The following is an 18,372-nucleotide window of genomic DNA, read 5'->3' on the forward strand; positions in this document are numbered from 1 at the left end:
CTCAACAGTTATCGTTGGTCCAAGTGGACAGTGAGCAGGTCAGTGTTCACATGTGCCCACGGAACCTGAAAATGGGAGCTGCGAGTGTGTCCTGGAGTCTGAGGGAGGAAATGGGGAAGGACACAGGGTCACAGTCTCACATAGACGGTGGGACTGGGGCCAGCAAGGTGTCCCCTGGCCTTGAGGACTGTGCAGATGCCGAGTGCATTTCCTGAGGGTGGCCCTGGGAGAGGCAACAGCTCCAGCCTCAATGCTGTCATTTACTTTCTTTTCTCCCTCACCATATTACCACCCTCTGTATTGATTCGCCCCACCTGCCCTCCACCCATGATCAGAGCTCACCTGACTCACCCCACTTGCCCCCCACCCATGATCAGTGCTCACCCAAAGCAGGAAAGCCAGATGGAATAAGCCTCTGTCTCCGGCACTTGCCCTCCCTCCCAGGACCAGGAAGCCCTGAGCCAAACACAAACTTGGAGTGGGGGCAGCTGCAGCATCTCCTCTGCCTCCCCGTTCCCAGTTGTGGCTACTGGTGAGAGAACAGAAAGTAGCAGGGAGAAATGGAACAGTGGGTGAGTTGGGGACGTCAGCAAGCTTCCTTCTGCACCTCTGATGCTGCAGGGATACAACCTGGTGTAAATGAGTCGTGTCTCTGCCTCTCCACTGAAGAGGGAGGCTGCAAATCCCCAGAGTATGGGACACACTCACACCTACATTGGACAGCCAAGCTGAGGAAGTGCTAAGAGCCCTTCTTTGCATGCTCCAGTTTCAGATTCATATATGTAAAGTGTGAAGGGCAGTGCCTGGCACATGGTCACTCCTACGTACATGTTTATTTAAAAAATAAAACCACCCTCTACGAGAAAGCAAAGCACAGAGGACTTTGCTGTATATCCTTTTTTAGTCCCTCTGACTAATTAAAGTATCTGTTGATTTCCAGCCCATAGTTTCAATCAACCAAGGGGGATTTTCAAAGAGTTTGGTGTGCCATGAGCAAAACTCCTTTCATACAAGGGAAGAACATTCCTCAGACTTGCAGAGGCCTGCTGGAGGGAAGCAGAGGGCTCTGCTCTGCACCCTCTCCTGCCAGGGCCAATCAGCTGCTGAATCTAAGGGATGGGGGCCAAGGCTGCTCCCCATAGCCCCCTGCAGGCCTGCCCCTCCCTTCCTGCTCAGCCCCAGCCAGCTCAAAATTAAAATTCCAGCTTGCATGGCCCTTCCAATGAGCCCAGGCCCCTCCCTTCTCTCCCAGCTCCACTGGACAAAACTATGTAGTGAGAGGTTGGGCAACTTGTTCAGGGTCCCAGACCCATCCAAGGACTGGGTCAGGACCAAGACATGGTCTGGAGTGGTGCCATATGCTTTTGCACCGATGCTGTGACCCACAATGTGTGCGAAGCCCGTGCACAAGAAAAACTCAACTCCAGGGGGTAACTTGTCACTACGACCTCAATAATGGCAGCAGGGACTCACCTCCAAAGGCCCTCTGAGCCAAGGCTGAGCAGTTGCTTTACATCTGGACATTTGCCTTTCTACCTAGTCCGGTTTTCAGACTGGGGTCTGAAAGCCCTAGAGACATTGGGCTGTAGGAGGGAGGGGGTGGTGTGTCCAGCTCTGCAGATCCAGAGTGGCCACTCCCCTCAGGGCCCTGTGATTCTGAGAATCTAGCTAGGACCAGAGCTGGGACCCAGGTTGGGATGGGGGCAAGATTCCACTGGCTTTGGGTGGAGGCAGGAAAATTCTTCCCTCCATTCCCCCCGAGGCTAGGGCTTTGTGAAGAGCTATCTGGGGCTGGCCCGCTGTTCCATCTGCCCTTCCCCATCCTGCGAATCTGGCTGCAGGCTCCCTGATGGGGCTGCCAACCATAGCCCAATGAATAGGGTGACTCACACCTCAACTATTGCTCCCCACTTTTTGTGCTGAACAAGCGTGAGGTGGAAGGGCTGCAAAGTTGAGGCCACTAAAGCTTTCTTTCTCTCCTGGAGGGGCCTGGGGGCTGGGGTGGCACGTGCAGGCTACTTGTTAGTAGGCTCAGATGCAGAACACCCTCAGAATAAGGGTGAGGGAAGAAGAAGGATGGAGGGAAGCCTAAGGAATAAAGAATCCTAAGTGCTAGATTAAATCCTAAATCCTAAACACAGAGCATACCCAGTGTGAAGGGGACAACAGACTCATCCTGTAGACACGGACTGAGAGACAAAAGCAGATGGACAAGACTCTGGGACTCAGCATAGGGCTAGAGGATTCACAGAAATATATGTGAATATATATAATGTATATACATTCTGTTATACATAGGTTGGTGTAGATATAGGTTGGTGCAAAAGCAATTGAGGTTCTTGCCATTGTGGGCTTCACATAACAATCTGGGGAAGGAGCGGAGGAAGAGGATTTTCTGTCTGTCAATTCACTCCAAAAAATATCTGCAGAACACTTCCAGTGCCCAAGGCTGGGCTGAGGGTGTGGGTCATGCAGAGATGTTCCCTAACCTTGGAGACTGCCCTGCTGGGGGGGACTTAGAGGATATGTACAAATGCTGTTCTATTGAACATGTTCTATTTATCATGCTCTATTAAATGTATCTTCTACTAAAGCCCTACAGATTGGAGTGGAGGCTCTGAGGAGAAGGAATCCTGGGCTGGGATGGCAGGATTTGCCTAACCCTTGTTCCACGAATGGATACCACCCTCTCCCTGGTGTCTGTGAAGGGCTTCTCCATGTATGAAATGCTGACCAGGTCCTACATTCCCTGCACAGCTCTGCGAGAGAGGTCAGGGCAGCCGGCTTACTGTCCTTTCTCTGATGGGGAGAGCAGCAGGGCGGGCCCTGCACTGTCTTCTGCTGACGAGGAAAGCAGCACCCAGAGGAGAAGCTGAGCAACATGTCCCACCAAGCCTGGGAACTGCCTCTGTGGGGTGCCCAGCAGGAAAGCTCCCTGGTGAGCCTAACACAATCCCTCCCTTCCTGCCACAGTGAAATTCCAGGCTGGGGTGGGACTCTCCCGAGCTGCAGTGGTGCTGGTGCCTGGCTCCCCACCAGGAGAGGCTCCATTATTTATACCTGTCCAGGTCTGGCATTGAGGGAGGGGCAGCCCTGCCTGCTCATGGGAGGATTCCCACGAAGCTCGGACAGAAGAGTGCTGCTGCTTCTCCCATGGAGCACCCACATGCTCCCTGCTCCCGTGGAGCACCACACACTCACCTGTGTTGGTCCCTGGCACATGGATCTGAGCTTGGCACACTCTAGCAATCCTCAGACTAGCCAGAACGCATTCCTGCTCTGCCAAGTCCTCTTTCTTCACAACACAGCTGGGAGGAGAATGAATGGGGAGAAGAGAATGTCCCAGTGTCTCAGGAGGGGTGGGGCTTCCCTGAGGGCAGTGAGGTCTGTACCCGGGACCTGTGAGTGTATGTGGTGGTGGGGATATACCCCGATATCGATCTTTGAGTGGAGAGGGAGCATCCCACTACGAGTCCTCAGACACTTGCTTCAGGCTTGGATCTGTTCTGTTCTATCAGGAGCCGAGGGTCCCCTGCTATGTCTCAGGCCTCCAGGACACTCACATCTGTTCTCCAAAAAGCAACCAAATGTGAAAATGGTGAGCTCAGCACAATTCATCTCTGAGGGTCTCAGAAATGCTCCAGCCAGGGAGGCCACCCAAACCATTTTGCTCAAGACCTGTAAGACCGGCTCCGGCCATTGGTCTGTCTGCCGAGATTGACCTGTCAGCTGCTTGCTCATCGCAGCCCTCTGGTGAGAAGTCACTGTTTCAGCTGATCCTCAGCACCAGGGAGTCATTTTCCCACAGCCTTGGCTTCCTTGTGGCCAACCGCAGGCCCTGGTGAGAGATTCCTGAGCCTGGGTCTGGTCCTGTTCTTCTACTCTTGAGAATATAGCCCCCCCTCCCTGAGGCTTTGAACCCATCCCCATTGCATTCCTACCTGCAGCCTCGGGCCACAGGGCGCCCCCGAAACTCTGAACAGCCCAAGCACTGTCCTGCCTGAGAGCCCTGCTTCTATTTGGGGGACGGCAGAGAGGTGGCCCCACTCAGATCTGCTGCCAAAAAGAGTGGGTGTGGTTTAGAACAGACGTGTGTTAAAACCTCATCAGAAACCCCCTTTCCTCCACCTGGTGCCACAACCCCCCAGACAAGTTTTGCAGAGGGGATCTCAAAGGGCCCTCCCTAAAGCAGCTGGCAGATTGTCATGCCAGCTGCCTGGGCCCACAGGCCTGCTCTGGCTAGCCTTTCTGGCAGGACAATCCATAGACTTAGAATCCCGTTTTCCATTGCCTTGGCCCTGAAGGAGGCTTTGGGCTACAGCATAGAGAAAGCAGAGCAAGTCCCGCTGCTTGGAACAGGGTGGTTCGCCGTTATAACAGGCCGTCAGACTCTCAACATGTTCCTGATGAGATTAGAAGCTCCTGCAGGTATGTGTTTGTGGCGGCCTTCAGCCTGTATCAACACATACGATGACTCATTTCTTCCCTAGTGGAATAGAGCTTGCTGGAACACACCTGGGGGGTTGGGGAGCCGGCAGAGTAGCTACCCCCAAAGAGAGACGCTATAGCCCATGAGTCTCAGGGTTTTTTTTAAAGGGATTGCATGGGATCCCCGGGTTTCCTAAGCCCCCCACAGAGTCCTGCCCAGGCCAAAGAGCAAGGAAAAGGTCAAAGGGCAGAAAAAATGCTGAGTTAGGAGGAGCTATGGAAGGATAAACCTGGCCTTAAAGAGGTCAAAGTGGTTTATAGGGGGCGCTGAGGGCTTCCCACATTCTCTGGCCTAAACCTTGCAGGCAGATCTGCCCAGTGGGCTCTGGGATAGCTGTGCCTTTCCTAAGAAAGAAATTGTGCAGAAAAGGATGAAACTCTGTTTTCCCTCTAGCATATAACCAAGATATAAGGCTACAGATTGCCTTTCCCAGAGGGGAAAACCCTGCAGCAACCTGCTGCCTGGAAAAGTGTAAGAGCAGATCACTGGGGAATCGTTTGACCCCCGCTGATGGAGAGCTTCCCCAAGCTGGAAGGGCAGGTGCTCAGCATGTACTGTACTGAGATGGTTGTCAATACTCCTGGTCCTGTAAGAGTCCCCAGGACACTGGCCATGCCAATGCCCCCTCACTTCCTGGCATCCTTTTTGGGCTGCTCACAGCCCCCAGCCTCTATGGTGAAGATATACTTGCTAGCAGCGTCACCAACTTGCTGCCAAGAGATCAGTGCTGCAAGGCAAGGTTATTTCTAACTGAGCAGAGCCTGCCAGGAAGAAAGCGTTTGCACCCCACACCACTGTGCAGGTGTGACCGGTGAGCTCACAGCTGCCCCCCAGGCATGCCCAGCCCACTTAATCATTCACAGCTCGACAGCTCTCTCGCCCAGCCCAGTTCTGGAGGGGATAAAAAGGGGGCATCACCGTTCCTGGGTAACAGAGCCACCTTCTGCGTCCTGCTGAGCTCTGTTCTCTCCAGCACCTCCCAACCCACTAGTGCCTGGTTCTCTTGCTCCACCAGGAACAAGCCACCATGTCTCGCCAGTCAAGTGTGTCCTTCCGGAGCGGGGGCAGTCGTAGCTTCAGCACCGCCTCTGCCATCACCCCGTCTGTCTCCCGCACCAGCTTCACCTCTGTGTCCCGGTCTGGGGGTGGCGGTGGTGGTGGCTTCGGCAGGGTCAGCCTTGGGGGTGCTTGTGGAGTGGGTGGCTATGGCAGCCGGAGCCTCTACAATCTGGGGGGCTCCAAGAGGATATCCATCAGCACTAGTGGTGGCAGCTTCAGGAACCGGTTTGGTGCTGGTGCTGGTGCTGGAGGCGGCTATGGCTTTGGAGGTGGTGCCGGTAGTGGATTTGGTTTCGGCGGTGGAGCTGGTGGTGGCTTTGGGCTCGGTGGCGGAGCTGGCTTTGGAGGTGGCTTCGGTGGCCCTGGCTTTCCTGTCTGCCCTCCTGGAGGTATCCAAGAGGTCACCGTCAACCAGAGTCTCCTGACTCCCCTCAACCTGCAAATCGACCCCAGCATCCAGAGGGTGAGGACCGAGGAGCGCGAGCAGATCAAGACCCTCAACAATAAGTTCGCCTCCTTCATCGACAAGGTGAGCTACGATCTTTTGTAAACAATCACTGTGGGTCTGAAATAAATGCCAAAGAGAGAGAAAGAAGGAAGATGTTTTGGCTTTGTGCAAATACTTTTATAGTTGTACAGTTCTGTGTTTCCATTTGTTTCTGTGCCCTGGATTTGTGGACACGTTCTGAATTAGACTGGAAGCTGGGAAGGGAGAATTATTTCTTCCCATTCAGAGGTTAGCTCACAAGGGCCTCTTGACAACTGTTGGACAGAGAGATGAATTCCATGCCGTATATAAAGGGGCTGACTGTACAGGAAGGTAGACAAGTGCATGGGCAGCAGCCTGAGTGCCTTTGCAGCCACCACTGAGCCGGGACACTCTCCAAGCAGCACTCCTAGTGCTTTCTGTGCCCTGGATAAGTGTCCTATCTCCCCCTGGAAAAGTGAGTTTGGGTGCCTCAGTCTGCACCTCCCCTCCTGGGGCCCAGGGCCAGGCACAGTGCACAGGAAAGCTTTAGAGGGACAGAAAGAGGTGGGAGGCACCTTAGTGAGTTGATCATAGAACATGAAATCCAAGTTTCTCTATCTTCAAACTCTGCTCCCCTCCAGGTGCGGTTCCTGGAGCAGCAGAACAAGGTTCTGGACACCAAGTGGACCCTGCTGCAGGAGCAGGGCACCAAGACCGTGAGGCAGAACCTGGAGCCGTTGTTCGAGCAATACATCAACAACCTCAGGAGGCAGCTGGACAGCATCGTGGGGGAACGGGGCCGCCTGGACTCGGAGCTGAGAAACATGCAGGACCTGGTGGAAGACTTCAAGAACAAGTGAGTTGGAGTGGAGGGTGGACACAGGGGAGGGTGGTGTCTTCTTGGTACCAGATGGGCTTTGTTACTAGTCCACTACCATGCCTTCCTTGGGGGCTGGGAGGCTATACCTTCCATGGACACCTCCAGTACTAAAACAAACAAACAAATACACAAGCCAGGCTCATGTTTCGAAAGTTCCAGCCCCAGGCTCAGGCCCTCTGCAAAGAACCTAGTCAACAGCCAGAGCAACATGCTCTGTGCCCTTGGCACTACCTGGTGAAATCTGCCCTGATGTAAGGCTTGCTCTCTGGGACTTTCCTCCCCGGTACATGGGCCTTTGGATAGATTTGTCTCAAAGCAGGAGCTGGTGACATAACCCAGCTTGGTGGCTCAAATAATTTCTTTAGTCTTATGAACCAGCAACTAGGATGCTAGATTTAATTTTGTTTCTTTTCTTTTTTTTTTTTTAAAGCCTCTGAAAGCTCAAAAAAGAACACTAGAGAAATTGACTAGGTAATGCAGTTGGGGAGAAACAGCACAGCTTTTCTGCAGGAATCTGCTTGAAACAACTGAATTAGAGCAATAATAGAATTATTATATGGTAGGCAGTTACAGAGAAAGCAGTATTTAAATGGAGAGCGACCTTGGCCAGAGGTTCATGCTACCAGTGTCCCCTCCCTCTCTGCCTATGAGGAGAAGCCCCTTCCCACTGCAAAAGTAGGCTTACAGTTGACTGCATAATAAAGACCCCTTACCTGTTGCTCATCCTCTGACAAACACTTCCCATCCCTTTCACCACCAGGTATGAGGATGAAATCAACAAGCGTACCACTGCTGAGAATGAGTTTGTGATGCTGAAGAAGGTGCGTGTGGGTGGGAGAGAACCAGCAGCCTGCAGCTATGCTCTCTAAGCGTGGAGCTCACTTAAGTAGGGTGACGGTGTGTGCAGTGCCAACCATCCCTGTTTCCCCAGGATGTAGATGCTGCCTACATGAACAAGGTGGAGCTGGAGGCCAAGGTTGATGCACTGATGGATGAGATTAACTTCATGAAAATGTTCTTTGATGCGGTAAGAAACTTATCTAAATTTTTCACATGGGTGGGTTTTTTTCCCTCAAGTTGTCATATCACAATGAGTGAAAGATTTGAATGGAACTGACATTAAATAACATAACACAGAACCAGATGACCAACTCCAAATCTCCCTGCAGGAGCTGTCCCAGATGCAGACGCATGTCTCTGACACCTCAGTGGTCCTCTCCATGGACAACAACCGCAACCTGGACCTGGATAGCATCATCGCTGAGGTCAAGGCCCAGTATGAGGAGATTGCCAACCGCAGCCGGACCGAAGCCGAGTCCTGGTATCAGACCAAGGTGGGTGCTCTGATGACTGTCTCCTGAGTGAGGGGACACACCCATGTCTAGGATTCTAGGCCATGACGACACTAAGAATGGGGCTCCTGGAACCTGCTGAAGCCCATTGGGATGCTTTATAGGAATGGCCTTGTAGACAATTTCCATCTAAACCCAAGGACCTGAGAAAGAATCTCACTCTGAATCTCACACCAGTATCTCCAGGAGAGCAAAGGCACTAGACTAGCTTGACCTTGGAAAAGCCTGAACCAGCCCCACACTATTTGCCACCACTTAGTACTCACTGCCTGTGAACTTTGGGAAAGTTCTTCCCATTCTCATATAAACAGAATCTTTCCTCTTTCCTGGCCGCATCAGTATGAGGAGCTGCAGCAGACAGCTGGCCGGCATGGTGATGACCTCCGCAACACCAAGCATGAGATCTCTGAGATGAACCGGATGATCCAGAGGCTGAGAGCCGAGATTGACAATGTCAAGAAACAGGTAGGGTGAAATTGAAAGAGGGCAAGGAAGGGGCCTGAGCTCTAAAAGAGACACCTACTTTGTTTTATTTTGTTTTACTTTTGCTAAACACATGCAGCTAGATCCAGTACCAGTGTTTCAGTGTCCCGCCACCCACGATGTACTGGTTTCTCTCTGGGATTCATGATAGTTTGGTTTGCCTGACCCAGAATCTCAGAAGGAGACACCTCAGGTCCCAAGCAACCCCACTCTCCTCCTTTCTATCTGTAGTGCGCCAATCTGCAGAACGCCATTGCGGATGCCGAGCAGCGTGGGGAGCTGGCCCTCAAGGATGCCAGGAACAAGTTGGCCGAGCTGGAGGAGGCCCTGCAGAAGGCCAAGCAGGACATGGCCCGGCTGCTGCGTGAGTACCAGGAGCTCATGAACACCAAGCTGGCCCTGGACGTGGAGATCGCCACTTACCGCAAGCTGCTGGAGGGCGAGGAATGCAGGTGAGTAGAGAGCATGAACTCAAGATGGCCCTCAGCTGATAAAGCGAAGCTGCTCTACTGTGGGGTGTACAACACACATACATGAGATCAGTGACTTGTGCGTGATAATGACACATCATCAACACTATTTCAGTCTGACTCATGGCCATATAGCTGACCTCAACTCACTTTTCTGGTCTCTTTTCCCCCACCAGTGTTCCTGGGCACTGGCTGTCCTCCAAGCACCTGAGCAACTCAGCAATCGTCTTGACACTTGTGCCTTTTCTGCTTTTGCTCACATCCTTTGCTCAACCTCAATATCCATGTCATGCCCACCTCCATCCACCCTTGTCCTCCAGTACCCCTTCCTTCAGGAAGGCTTTCATGTTTACTCCAGCTGAGTTAAACTCACCTACCTTTGGATTGTCAAACTACTGTTTGCTTCAACCTCTGACATTGCCCATTGCCTACTTTCTGTTGGAGGAATTTCTGTCCGTGCCAAGTTCTCTCACAGAATGTAACTCCTACAAGGCAAAAACTGCTTTCGACATAATCACATTTCCCAAATCTCTTATACTTTCCCCATAGTGGGTGGAGAAGAATGTGAATTATAATTCTTTCCTAACAACTTGTTTCTAGGTCAATCCCTCTTCATTGGAAAATCCCTCTGGAGAGTTCTCCCTTCCTTTAACTTAAGCAGCTTTTGGGTGTACAGACTCCTGGCTTATGGAATGAACTCGAATCATAAGGATGGGAGTTAGCCATATAGACTAATGCTGTCTTTTTGGGAGCTTTTAACCCTTAATTCAATTTTTCCCCTTTCAGACTCAGTGGAGAAGGAGTTGGACCAGTCAACATCTGTAAGTAGCTTTGAACAGACATTAACAACGACAATAATATAGGATATATTTAGTGCCAACTCAGAATTCTGCTGTTTCTAGATCCAAACTTTTCCCATCCCAGCATACGGTTATTTATAATAATACACTTAGTAAGTTGTGGGTGGTGGAGGGGAAGGACAGATTGGGACAGGAAACAATGTGGCTTATGTCTCATCTCTTAAAGGGTAAGCCACGCATCCTATGCTTCTTGGACCCTGTCCCCTGCCTTGCCCCTAGTACCTAGCTCCCCCCAGTACCTAGCTCCTCCCCTCAGTACCTAGCTCCCTGTAGTACCTAGCTCCCCTCAGTACCTAGCTCCTCTTAGTACCTAGCACCTTGCCTCTTACACTCACCCACTTTTTTAGGGACCTTAACTAAATGACAGTTCTTCCGGGCCTTGTTTGCTACTCTGTAAAGGGGGTCCAGTAGAGTGCTCCAACACCAGCAGATCAAATAAGTGGGCCATGCAGGATCAGCCTGGCAGATGGTCTCACTGAGTCCCCCCTCCTTTCCCTGCAGCTGTTGTCACAAGCAGTGTTTCCTCTGGATATGGCAGTGGCAGTGGCTACGGCGGTGGCCTTGGTGGAGGTCTTGGCGGCGGCCTTGGTGGAAGTCTTGCCGGAGGTGGCAGCGGAAGCTACTACTCCAGCAGCAGTGGGGGTGTCGGCCTAGGTGGTGGGCTTAGTGTGGGGGGCTCTGGCTTCAGTGCAAGCAGTGGCCGAGGCCTGGGGGTGGGCTTTGGCAGTGGCGGGGGTAGCAGCTCCAGCGTCAAATTTGTCTCCACCACCTCCTCCTCCCGGAAGAGCTTCAAGAGCTAAGAGCCTGCTGCAAGTCACTGCCTTCCAAGTGCAGCAACCCAGCCCATGGAGATTGCCTCTTCTAGGCAGTTGCTCAAGCCATGTTTTATCCTTTTCTGGAGAGTAGTCTAGACCAAGCCAATTGCAGAACCACATTCTTTGGTTCCCAGGAGAGCCCAATTCCCAGCCCCTGGTCTCCCGTGCCGCAGTTCTATATTCTGCTTCAAATCAGCCTTCAGGTTTCCCACAGCATGGTCCCTGCTGACACGAGAACCCAAAGTTTTCCCAAATCTAAATCATCAAAACAGAATCCCCACCCCAATCCCAAATTTTGTTTTGGTTCTAACTACCTCCAGAATGTGTTCAATAAAATGCTTTTATAATATAAGCTGGTGTGCAGAATTGTTTTTTTTTTTTCTAAGTTTACAATCAGCCTAGAGACACCATGAGGGTCAGTCTACCCAGATGTGATTGGTTCTTTTGATGATTCACAGGGAGAATGGGATAACATTTAAGGGAAAGTGGCTATTGGGGGTGGCCCAGAGACTCCAAGAAGCACAGAGATTATAAAGTCTCTGCAATGAAGGAGTCTCTGGAGGGCATTAATGGGCATGTGCATTGTACTACAATTTAGACAGATTTTAGAGCCTTTTGTTAAAGAGGGCCCTATGCAAGGTGAGATGATTTGCAAGTAGCAGCATATTTGGGCTTACGTAAAGTTTGTAAATGAAGAATATGTTGCCTTCAGGACCTCAAAAGACCTAAAAGATGTTGGTCCTATTGTAATATTGTGGGCACTAAGATGCTCAATAGCTATTTTTTGACAGTGTCAGGGATGGAGTAGCTCTTGGTTTACCAAATAATTTCTGAAATTTAATGTGGCAGGACTTTGCATGACCTGTGGGACAATGGCAAATCCTTTTTTTCTGAGCTCCTTGGTATCTATATGTCCTGAACGCGTGTATCAAATGCATCTCTTTGGAGGAGGATTCAGCAATGTAAATCATATCTGTACTCCTGGAGAAAGTCAGATGCATTTAAGAGCTTGACTGCAAAAATTGCATGTCATGGCAGGGCTGTTGAGGCAATCCCTGAGTATCTGGGAAAGCTGTGTCATGCCCCCTTGGTGGTGAAGCGAGTTGTGACTGAGAAGCTGTGGCAATGGGCATTCAACAGAATATTCGACAGCCAAATCCATAAGAAGGAAATATCTACCAGCTGCCAATTGGATAAGTCAATAATTTCAGTAATATTGGGTATGGAGCCTTAGTAGGCATGACCATGACATTATGGTTGTGGTAATCCACTGTGAGTCACCATTCATTTTTCCCAAGTTTAAAAATAGGCCAAATTAGGTTGTTGATGGAAAAATAATGGATATAAACAACCCTTCTCTAAATAGATCCTGTTTAATGGGCTTCACTCCTTAAAGGTCCTGTTTTAATTTACACTGGGGCATATTAACTATTTTAACTAGGGGTTGGGGAGGCCCATGGTGTCCCATTTTGTCAAACCAATTTATAAATGCCAAGGACTTGATTTAATTTTAATTTATGACTTATTGGGTTAGACTGTCCATGCCCATTGTGGGAAACTTTAGAGGATGCTATGATCGTGGGAAATTTAAGCAAGTCAGTAGTTCTGCTAATTAAAGTGAGGCATGCCTTTTTGTTCTCTATTTTGTGTTCATTAACTTCCCCAAGATTACAGGAGTACCTTGTTTAAATTTAATAGGATCCCCAGGTATAAGTATTATTTGAGCTTCAGTATGGATTAAGGCCATGAAGAATTGTCAATTATTGTATGTCAGCAAATGTGAAAGTAAATTCAGAATTTATGTGGCGGAGACACCAAGACAGCCTGCACACCTTTTTATCTTTTAGATGTATAAATTATTTTAGCCAATTTTGGATTTCCAATTGTATCAAATTATGGATCTTTGTTTTAATTTTTTGTTTCTTCTCCCTGTTTTCAGGTTTTTATCTCTATCTTTCTTGTGGTTTCTGAATATAATTTGGCAGGAGAGGAATTCTCTCTACTCTGCCCATATTTATATATTTATTCCTCCAAGGAGCCTCAAATCTGTATTGTCAGGGCTCGAGGCCTCCCCCATGGAAATAGTTGAATTAACCCTTTGGCTGTGCCATGTGTGTTTTTTTCTATAACCCAGAGGATGAGGATCTTTTCTGGTAACAGAGGCATAGACGGCGGCAGCGGCGGCAACAGGAGCAACAGCAGCAACAGCAGGCAAGATATTTTACAGGACTCTAGTTAGTAAGCACTCTGGTTTTTTGTTTTTTGTTTTCCTACAGAGTTTTGCTATTGTTGCCCAGGCTGGAGAGTAATGGCGCAAACTTGGCTCACCACAACGTCCTCCTCCCAGGTTCAAGTGATTCTCCTGCCTCAGCCTTCCCAGGAGCTGGGATTAAAGGCGTGCGCCACCATGCCCGGCTAATTTTGTGTTTTTAGTAGAGACGGGGTTTCTCCATGTTGGTCAGGCTGGTCTCAAATTACTGATCTCAGGTGATCCGCCTGCCGTGGGCTCCCAAAGTGCTGGGATTACAGGCGTGAGCCACCGTGCCTGGCTGCCATCTGTTTTCAGGAGCGTGGCTTCAGCATGCCTCATAGTAACTGCTCTTCTTCCACATGAGTGACCACCGGAAGGGACCACATATCAGTCTTTTCCCTGAAAACTCCATAGAATGAGGGCCGACACCCGCTTGAGACACACAACCAGTAGTCACGGGGTAAGAGCCATTCCCCTGAGCTTAGCATCAGTCCCAGTTTATGCTGGAATCAAGAAATACAATTCAATATGGTGCATACAGATAGGTCTGGGCTGAGGAACATGATTCAGGGCCTCCTTAAGAGGGCCCCCAATCCCATACTCCTGTCCTTAAATCCCAATTTTTGAAACTTCTGACTTGGGTCAATTAAATCTGTAACAGAGGCTCAGCAGAACTCAGCAAATGCAGCGCAAAGCAACACAGCTCAAAGTGCAAGTTTGCCAGCAGGCAGCAACACAACTCAAAGAGCCCCATAGTCAGCACACAGCAACCCAGAGCAAGACAGCAGAGCCAGACTGGAAGCCAAAGCAAGAAAGAAAAGACTCCGGTGGTAGCAGTCATCATCTAGACATCTAGCAGGCTCACAGTGCTGATTGTCATGACCACCTTCCAGAGGCAAGATGGACAGCCACACAAAATTTCGTTTAGCTGTTGAGACTGATGACATCACACACACACACACACACACACACTCACACACACACACACACTCCAAGAGGGGATGAATGGATATTTAACTCAAATAATAAGGCTTTCTGAGGAAAGCAAGGCAGGACTTCCAAGCTGGTCCAAAAGTGGCTTGAGTGAGCAGGGTTTTTTATAGCATCAGGTTTTTTATGGTAATTAGGGGTGGGGCCTGCATGTGGTTTGAAGTTGGAAGTTGCTATCATTGCCAAAGGAAGGAACACCTCGGTTTTCATATCAGTTTTTCCAGATATGAGCATAATAGGAAAGGGAGGCAAGCGGCTTGCTTAGAAGTTGTCAGCAGTCAAGCATCAGTGCAGTCAAGATGGTTTAATGTTTAAAAAATCATGTAATACACAAAATGAATAGAATAAAGGGAGATAAATCAAATGGCCGCCCAAAAAAGCAAAAAATATTATACTTAATAGTAAATGAAACTTTTCCATTGAACAAAAACGGGGTAAGGATAACTATTATCACAATGATTACTCAACTTTATACTGGAGATCTTAGCCATTGCAATAAGGCAAGACAAAGAAATAAGCATCTTCTGGATCAGAAGAAAAGCAAACTGCAGGCGATCACATATGACATAATTGTATACATAGAAAATTAAAATAATCTACAAACTACTAGAATTAATAAGTGAATTTATCAAGGTCACCAGAAAATCAATATACAAATATCAATTATACTTTTGTACACTAGAAAACAACAGTTAGAAAACAAAATTTGAAAGATATTTTTAGTAGCATAAAAAATCTAATACCTAGAAATAAACTTAACCAAAGATGTGTAAGACAAAAAACTAAAATGATCCTTTTGAAAATATTAAAGAAGACCTAATAAACAAAGGTATATGATATCTTCATGGATTGGAAAACTTAATATTGTAAATACATCAATTTCTCCAAATTGAACTATGGGTTTAATGCAATTTCAATCAAATTTTCACAGATTTTTTGTGGAAATTGATAAATCTATTCTAAAATTTGTGTTGAAATGCTATGATTTGAATGTCTTGCCTCCAAAATTTGGATGTTGCCAATGTAATGATATTTAGAAATGGGGCCTTTCAGAGTTCAGAAGCTTCACACAGGATTCAGTTAGGTTGCTCTTCTGCTCTTCTGCCAGTTGAGGAGATAGCATTCCTCCCCTCCAGAGAATGTAGCCCCCATTAGACAACCAAACCTGTCAGTATCTTGATCCTGGACTTCCCAGCCTCCAGAACTGTGAGAAATAAATTTTTGGTTTTTTAAACTACCCAGACTCAGCTATTCCATTATAGTAGCACAAAATGAACTAAGACAGGAAATGAAAAGGAGCTAAAATAGTCAAAACAACCCTAAAAAAGAAGAACAGCTTTTACACTGTTGGTGGGAATGTAAATTAGTTCAACCATTGTGGAAGACAGTGTGATGAGTCTTCAAAGATCTAGAACCAAAAATACCATTTGACCCAGGAATCCCATTACTGGGTATATACCCAAAGGAATAGAAATTATTCTATTATAAAGATACATGCATGTGTATGTTTACTGCAGCACTATTCACAATAGCAAAGACATGAAACCAACACAAATGCCCATCAATGATAGACTGGAAAAAGAAAATGTGATACATATACACCACAGAATACTATGGAGACATAAAAAGAAATGAAATCATGTCCTTTGCAGGGACATGGATGGAACTGGAAGCCATTATCCTCGGCAAACTAATGCAAGAACAGAAAACCAAACACCACATGTTCCCACTTATAAGTGGGAGCTGAACAGTGAGAACACATGGAGACAGGGAGGGGAACAACACACGCTGGGGCCTATCGAAGGGGTTGGGGGAAGGGAGAGCATCAGGATAAACAGCTAATGCATGCAGGGCTTAAAACCTAGGTGATGGGTTGATAGATGCAGTAAACCACCATGGCACATGTTTACTTATGTAACAAACTGGCAGATCCTGCACATGTATCCCGGAACTTAATATCAAATTAAATTTTAAAAAATGATGAATAAAGTTGGAAGACTTATAGTTCCAGATACTGAAACTTATTATAAAGTTGTAGTAATTAAGAAAGTATGGTGCTGGGGAAATGATTGACAAATGGACCTATGAGATAGTATATAGAATCTAGAAGCAAACTACATATTGACTCAATTGATTTACAACAAAGGTACTATTACAGTGCAATAGAGAAAGGATAGTCTTTTCAATAAATGGTGCAAGGTTAGTTGGCTGTCTATATGGGAAAAATGTATTATGATTTCTACTTCATCCCATAGATAAAAATCAATTTCAGTTGTATTATAGTCCCATATGTGAAAGGTAAAACAATAATTCATTCAGAAGAAAACAGAAGATATCTTTATGGAGTGAGGATAGGCAAAAATTTCTTAAATGGGATAGAAAAAAGCTTACCTTAAAAAATTGATAAACTTTGTTCATAAAACAATATGAAGAGAGCAAAACAGTAAGCCACAGCCCTGCAAAATTTTGAATATATATAAATATTATATATATACATAATTTTTATATATATGTGAAATTGTATTCAGAATATACAAAGAACTACAAAACAGTACCCACAACAGCATTCTTCTCACAAAGGACATTCACAAAGATAAGTAATATGCTAAGCCATAAAACAGTCTCAATACACTTCAAAATATTGAAAACATACTATGTTCCATGATCATGGCATATTAAATTAGAAATCAGTAATGAAATATATCTCAACAATTCAAAAATATTTAGAAACTGAACAAGACTTCTAAGCAACCTATGGGTTAGTTAATGCGGATGATTTGGAGGAAGGGTCTTAAGCTTGGTCCTTGTCTATTGTCTGCCCCTTACAGGAGAAATCCAAAGCAGTAGCCCAGCAAACAACCTGTGCCCTTGTCTGTGATTCCATATAAAGGCAGGATGACTTCATAGGCAGGGTTGCCAGATTTAGCAAACAAAAATACAGGATGTGCCGTTCAGATTGAATTTCAGATAAACAATAAATAATTTTTTTTAGTATAAGTATGTTCCATGCAACATGTGGAACATACTTACTCTATATTTTTTGTTGTTTATCTGAAATTTAAATTTAACTGAGCATTCTCTATTTTGTCTGAACAACCCTATTCACAAGTGACTGGGATGGCAATGCCTGCTCCAAGTCTCAAGCCAACTGGCATCTAGTTGGTCTCTCAGTTGTGGGTAAGAGTCTGGCCTTTACTCGAGGCTGGCGAGGTACCCTGCCAGTAGCCTGCTGTCCTGGAGCTTTTCAGCTGGGGAAAGAGAACAGACTTTGCCTGGCACACCGGGAACTTGTCCTAACAGCTTTTGAGGCTTATACAACATTGGTGATCGTCCACCCAGAGTGTCCTCCAGAATCACTGACTGACAGAGTAGGTGTGGAGCATGGTGAGTTGTCGGTGTGGAGAGGGGCAGTTCCTTGAAGATGAGGAATGTTTGTGGGATGAGAATATTTCTAAACCAGCACATGGTCAGCAAGGCAATCTAACAGAAAAGTTCATATTCTCAATCTCCTTTATTCAACAGAACAAAAGAAGGCAAAGAGAGCAAAGAAAAGCAGTGCAGAAATGCAGACTGCATCAGAAGGTACATCACACACCATTCAGGGACACTGCAAGGGAAGATAAGGACAACTTATTTGTCAGATGGGAACTCCTGAGTGTAGTTATGATGGGCAGGACTGTTGGGAATTGAAGAGAGGACTGCTCCTCTGCAGCTGGACCCAGATTGAGCTTCAGCTTTTAGTGGGGGGCATATGTCATTTTCATCTCAGAATTATGGCAGACTCATGTATCTGTAATAAGATGGAAGCATGAGAAGGATGTTTGCATGTCTGTGTGATAATGACCGTTGATCTTTTGATGGTGATCAATGGGAGCTCAGTGGAACAGGTATCAGCACAGAGGGGAAACAAAGGGTAGAAAACCTCAGCTCTGATTTAAAGAGCAAGAGAGACTAGAGGGACTTTTAGTTTGGGGTCTGGCACGTCAGGAGGTTGAAAGTCATCACTACATTCTAACAAAAAGTAAAAAATGGAACAAATGAAAAGCAACAACTCTTCTTCATCTGTCAGAGAACTGAGATTACAGGGCAAACCACTGCCTTCCAACTGGAGAGTTAAAGAGGCAATTACAGAGAATCCCAACTTACCAGAGTAGTAACCCATGAGCAGAAATCTCCACAGGAACCAGTATTTGGGTAGAAAACCCTGAGCCATAATTGGTAAATTGCCGGAGGCTCCATGTGGATAAGTTTGAG

General features: G+C 47.2%; 1 protein-coding gene across 1 annotated transcript; it reads left to right on the top strand.

Moving 5' to 3' along the window:
• Positions 1 to 5,418: 5,418 nt before the first annotated feature.
• Positions 5,419 to 11,229, top strand: KRT5 (keratin 5). The gene is given in 9 exon segments (NM_001280067.1): positions 5,419 to 6,077; positions 6,659 to 6,873; positions 7,658 to 7,718; positions 7,829 to 7,924; positions 8,067 to 8,231; positions 8,589 to 8,714; positions 8,964 to 9,184; positions 9,989 to 10,023; positions 10,564 to 11,229. Coding segments are annotated over 9 exon segments (1,779 nt in total). The 5' UTR covers positions 5,419 to 5,516; the 3' UTR covers positions 10,863 to 11,229.
• Positions 11,230 to 18,372: the final 7,143 nt, after the last annotated feature.

Source organism: Pan troglodytes, chromosome 10 (assembly GCF_028858775.2).
Source record: "Pan troglodytes isolate AG18354 chromosome 10, NHGRI_mPanTro3-v2.0_pri, whole genome shotgun sequence".
NCBI lineage: Eukaryota > Metazoa > Chordata > Mammalia > Primates > Hominidae > Pan > Pan troglodytes.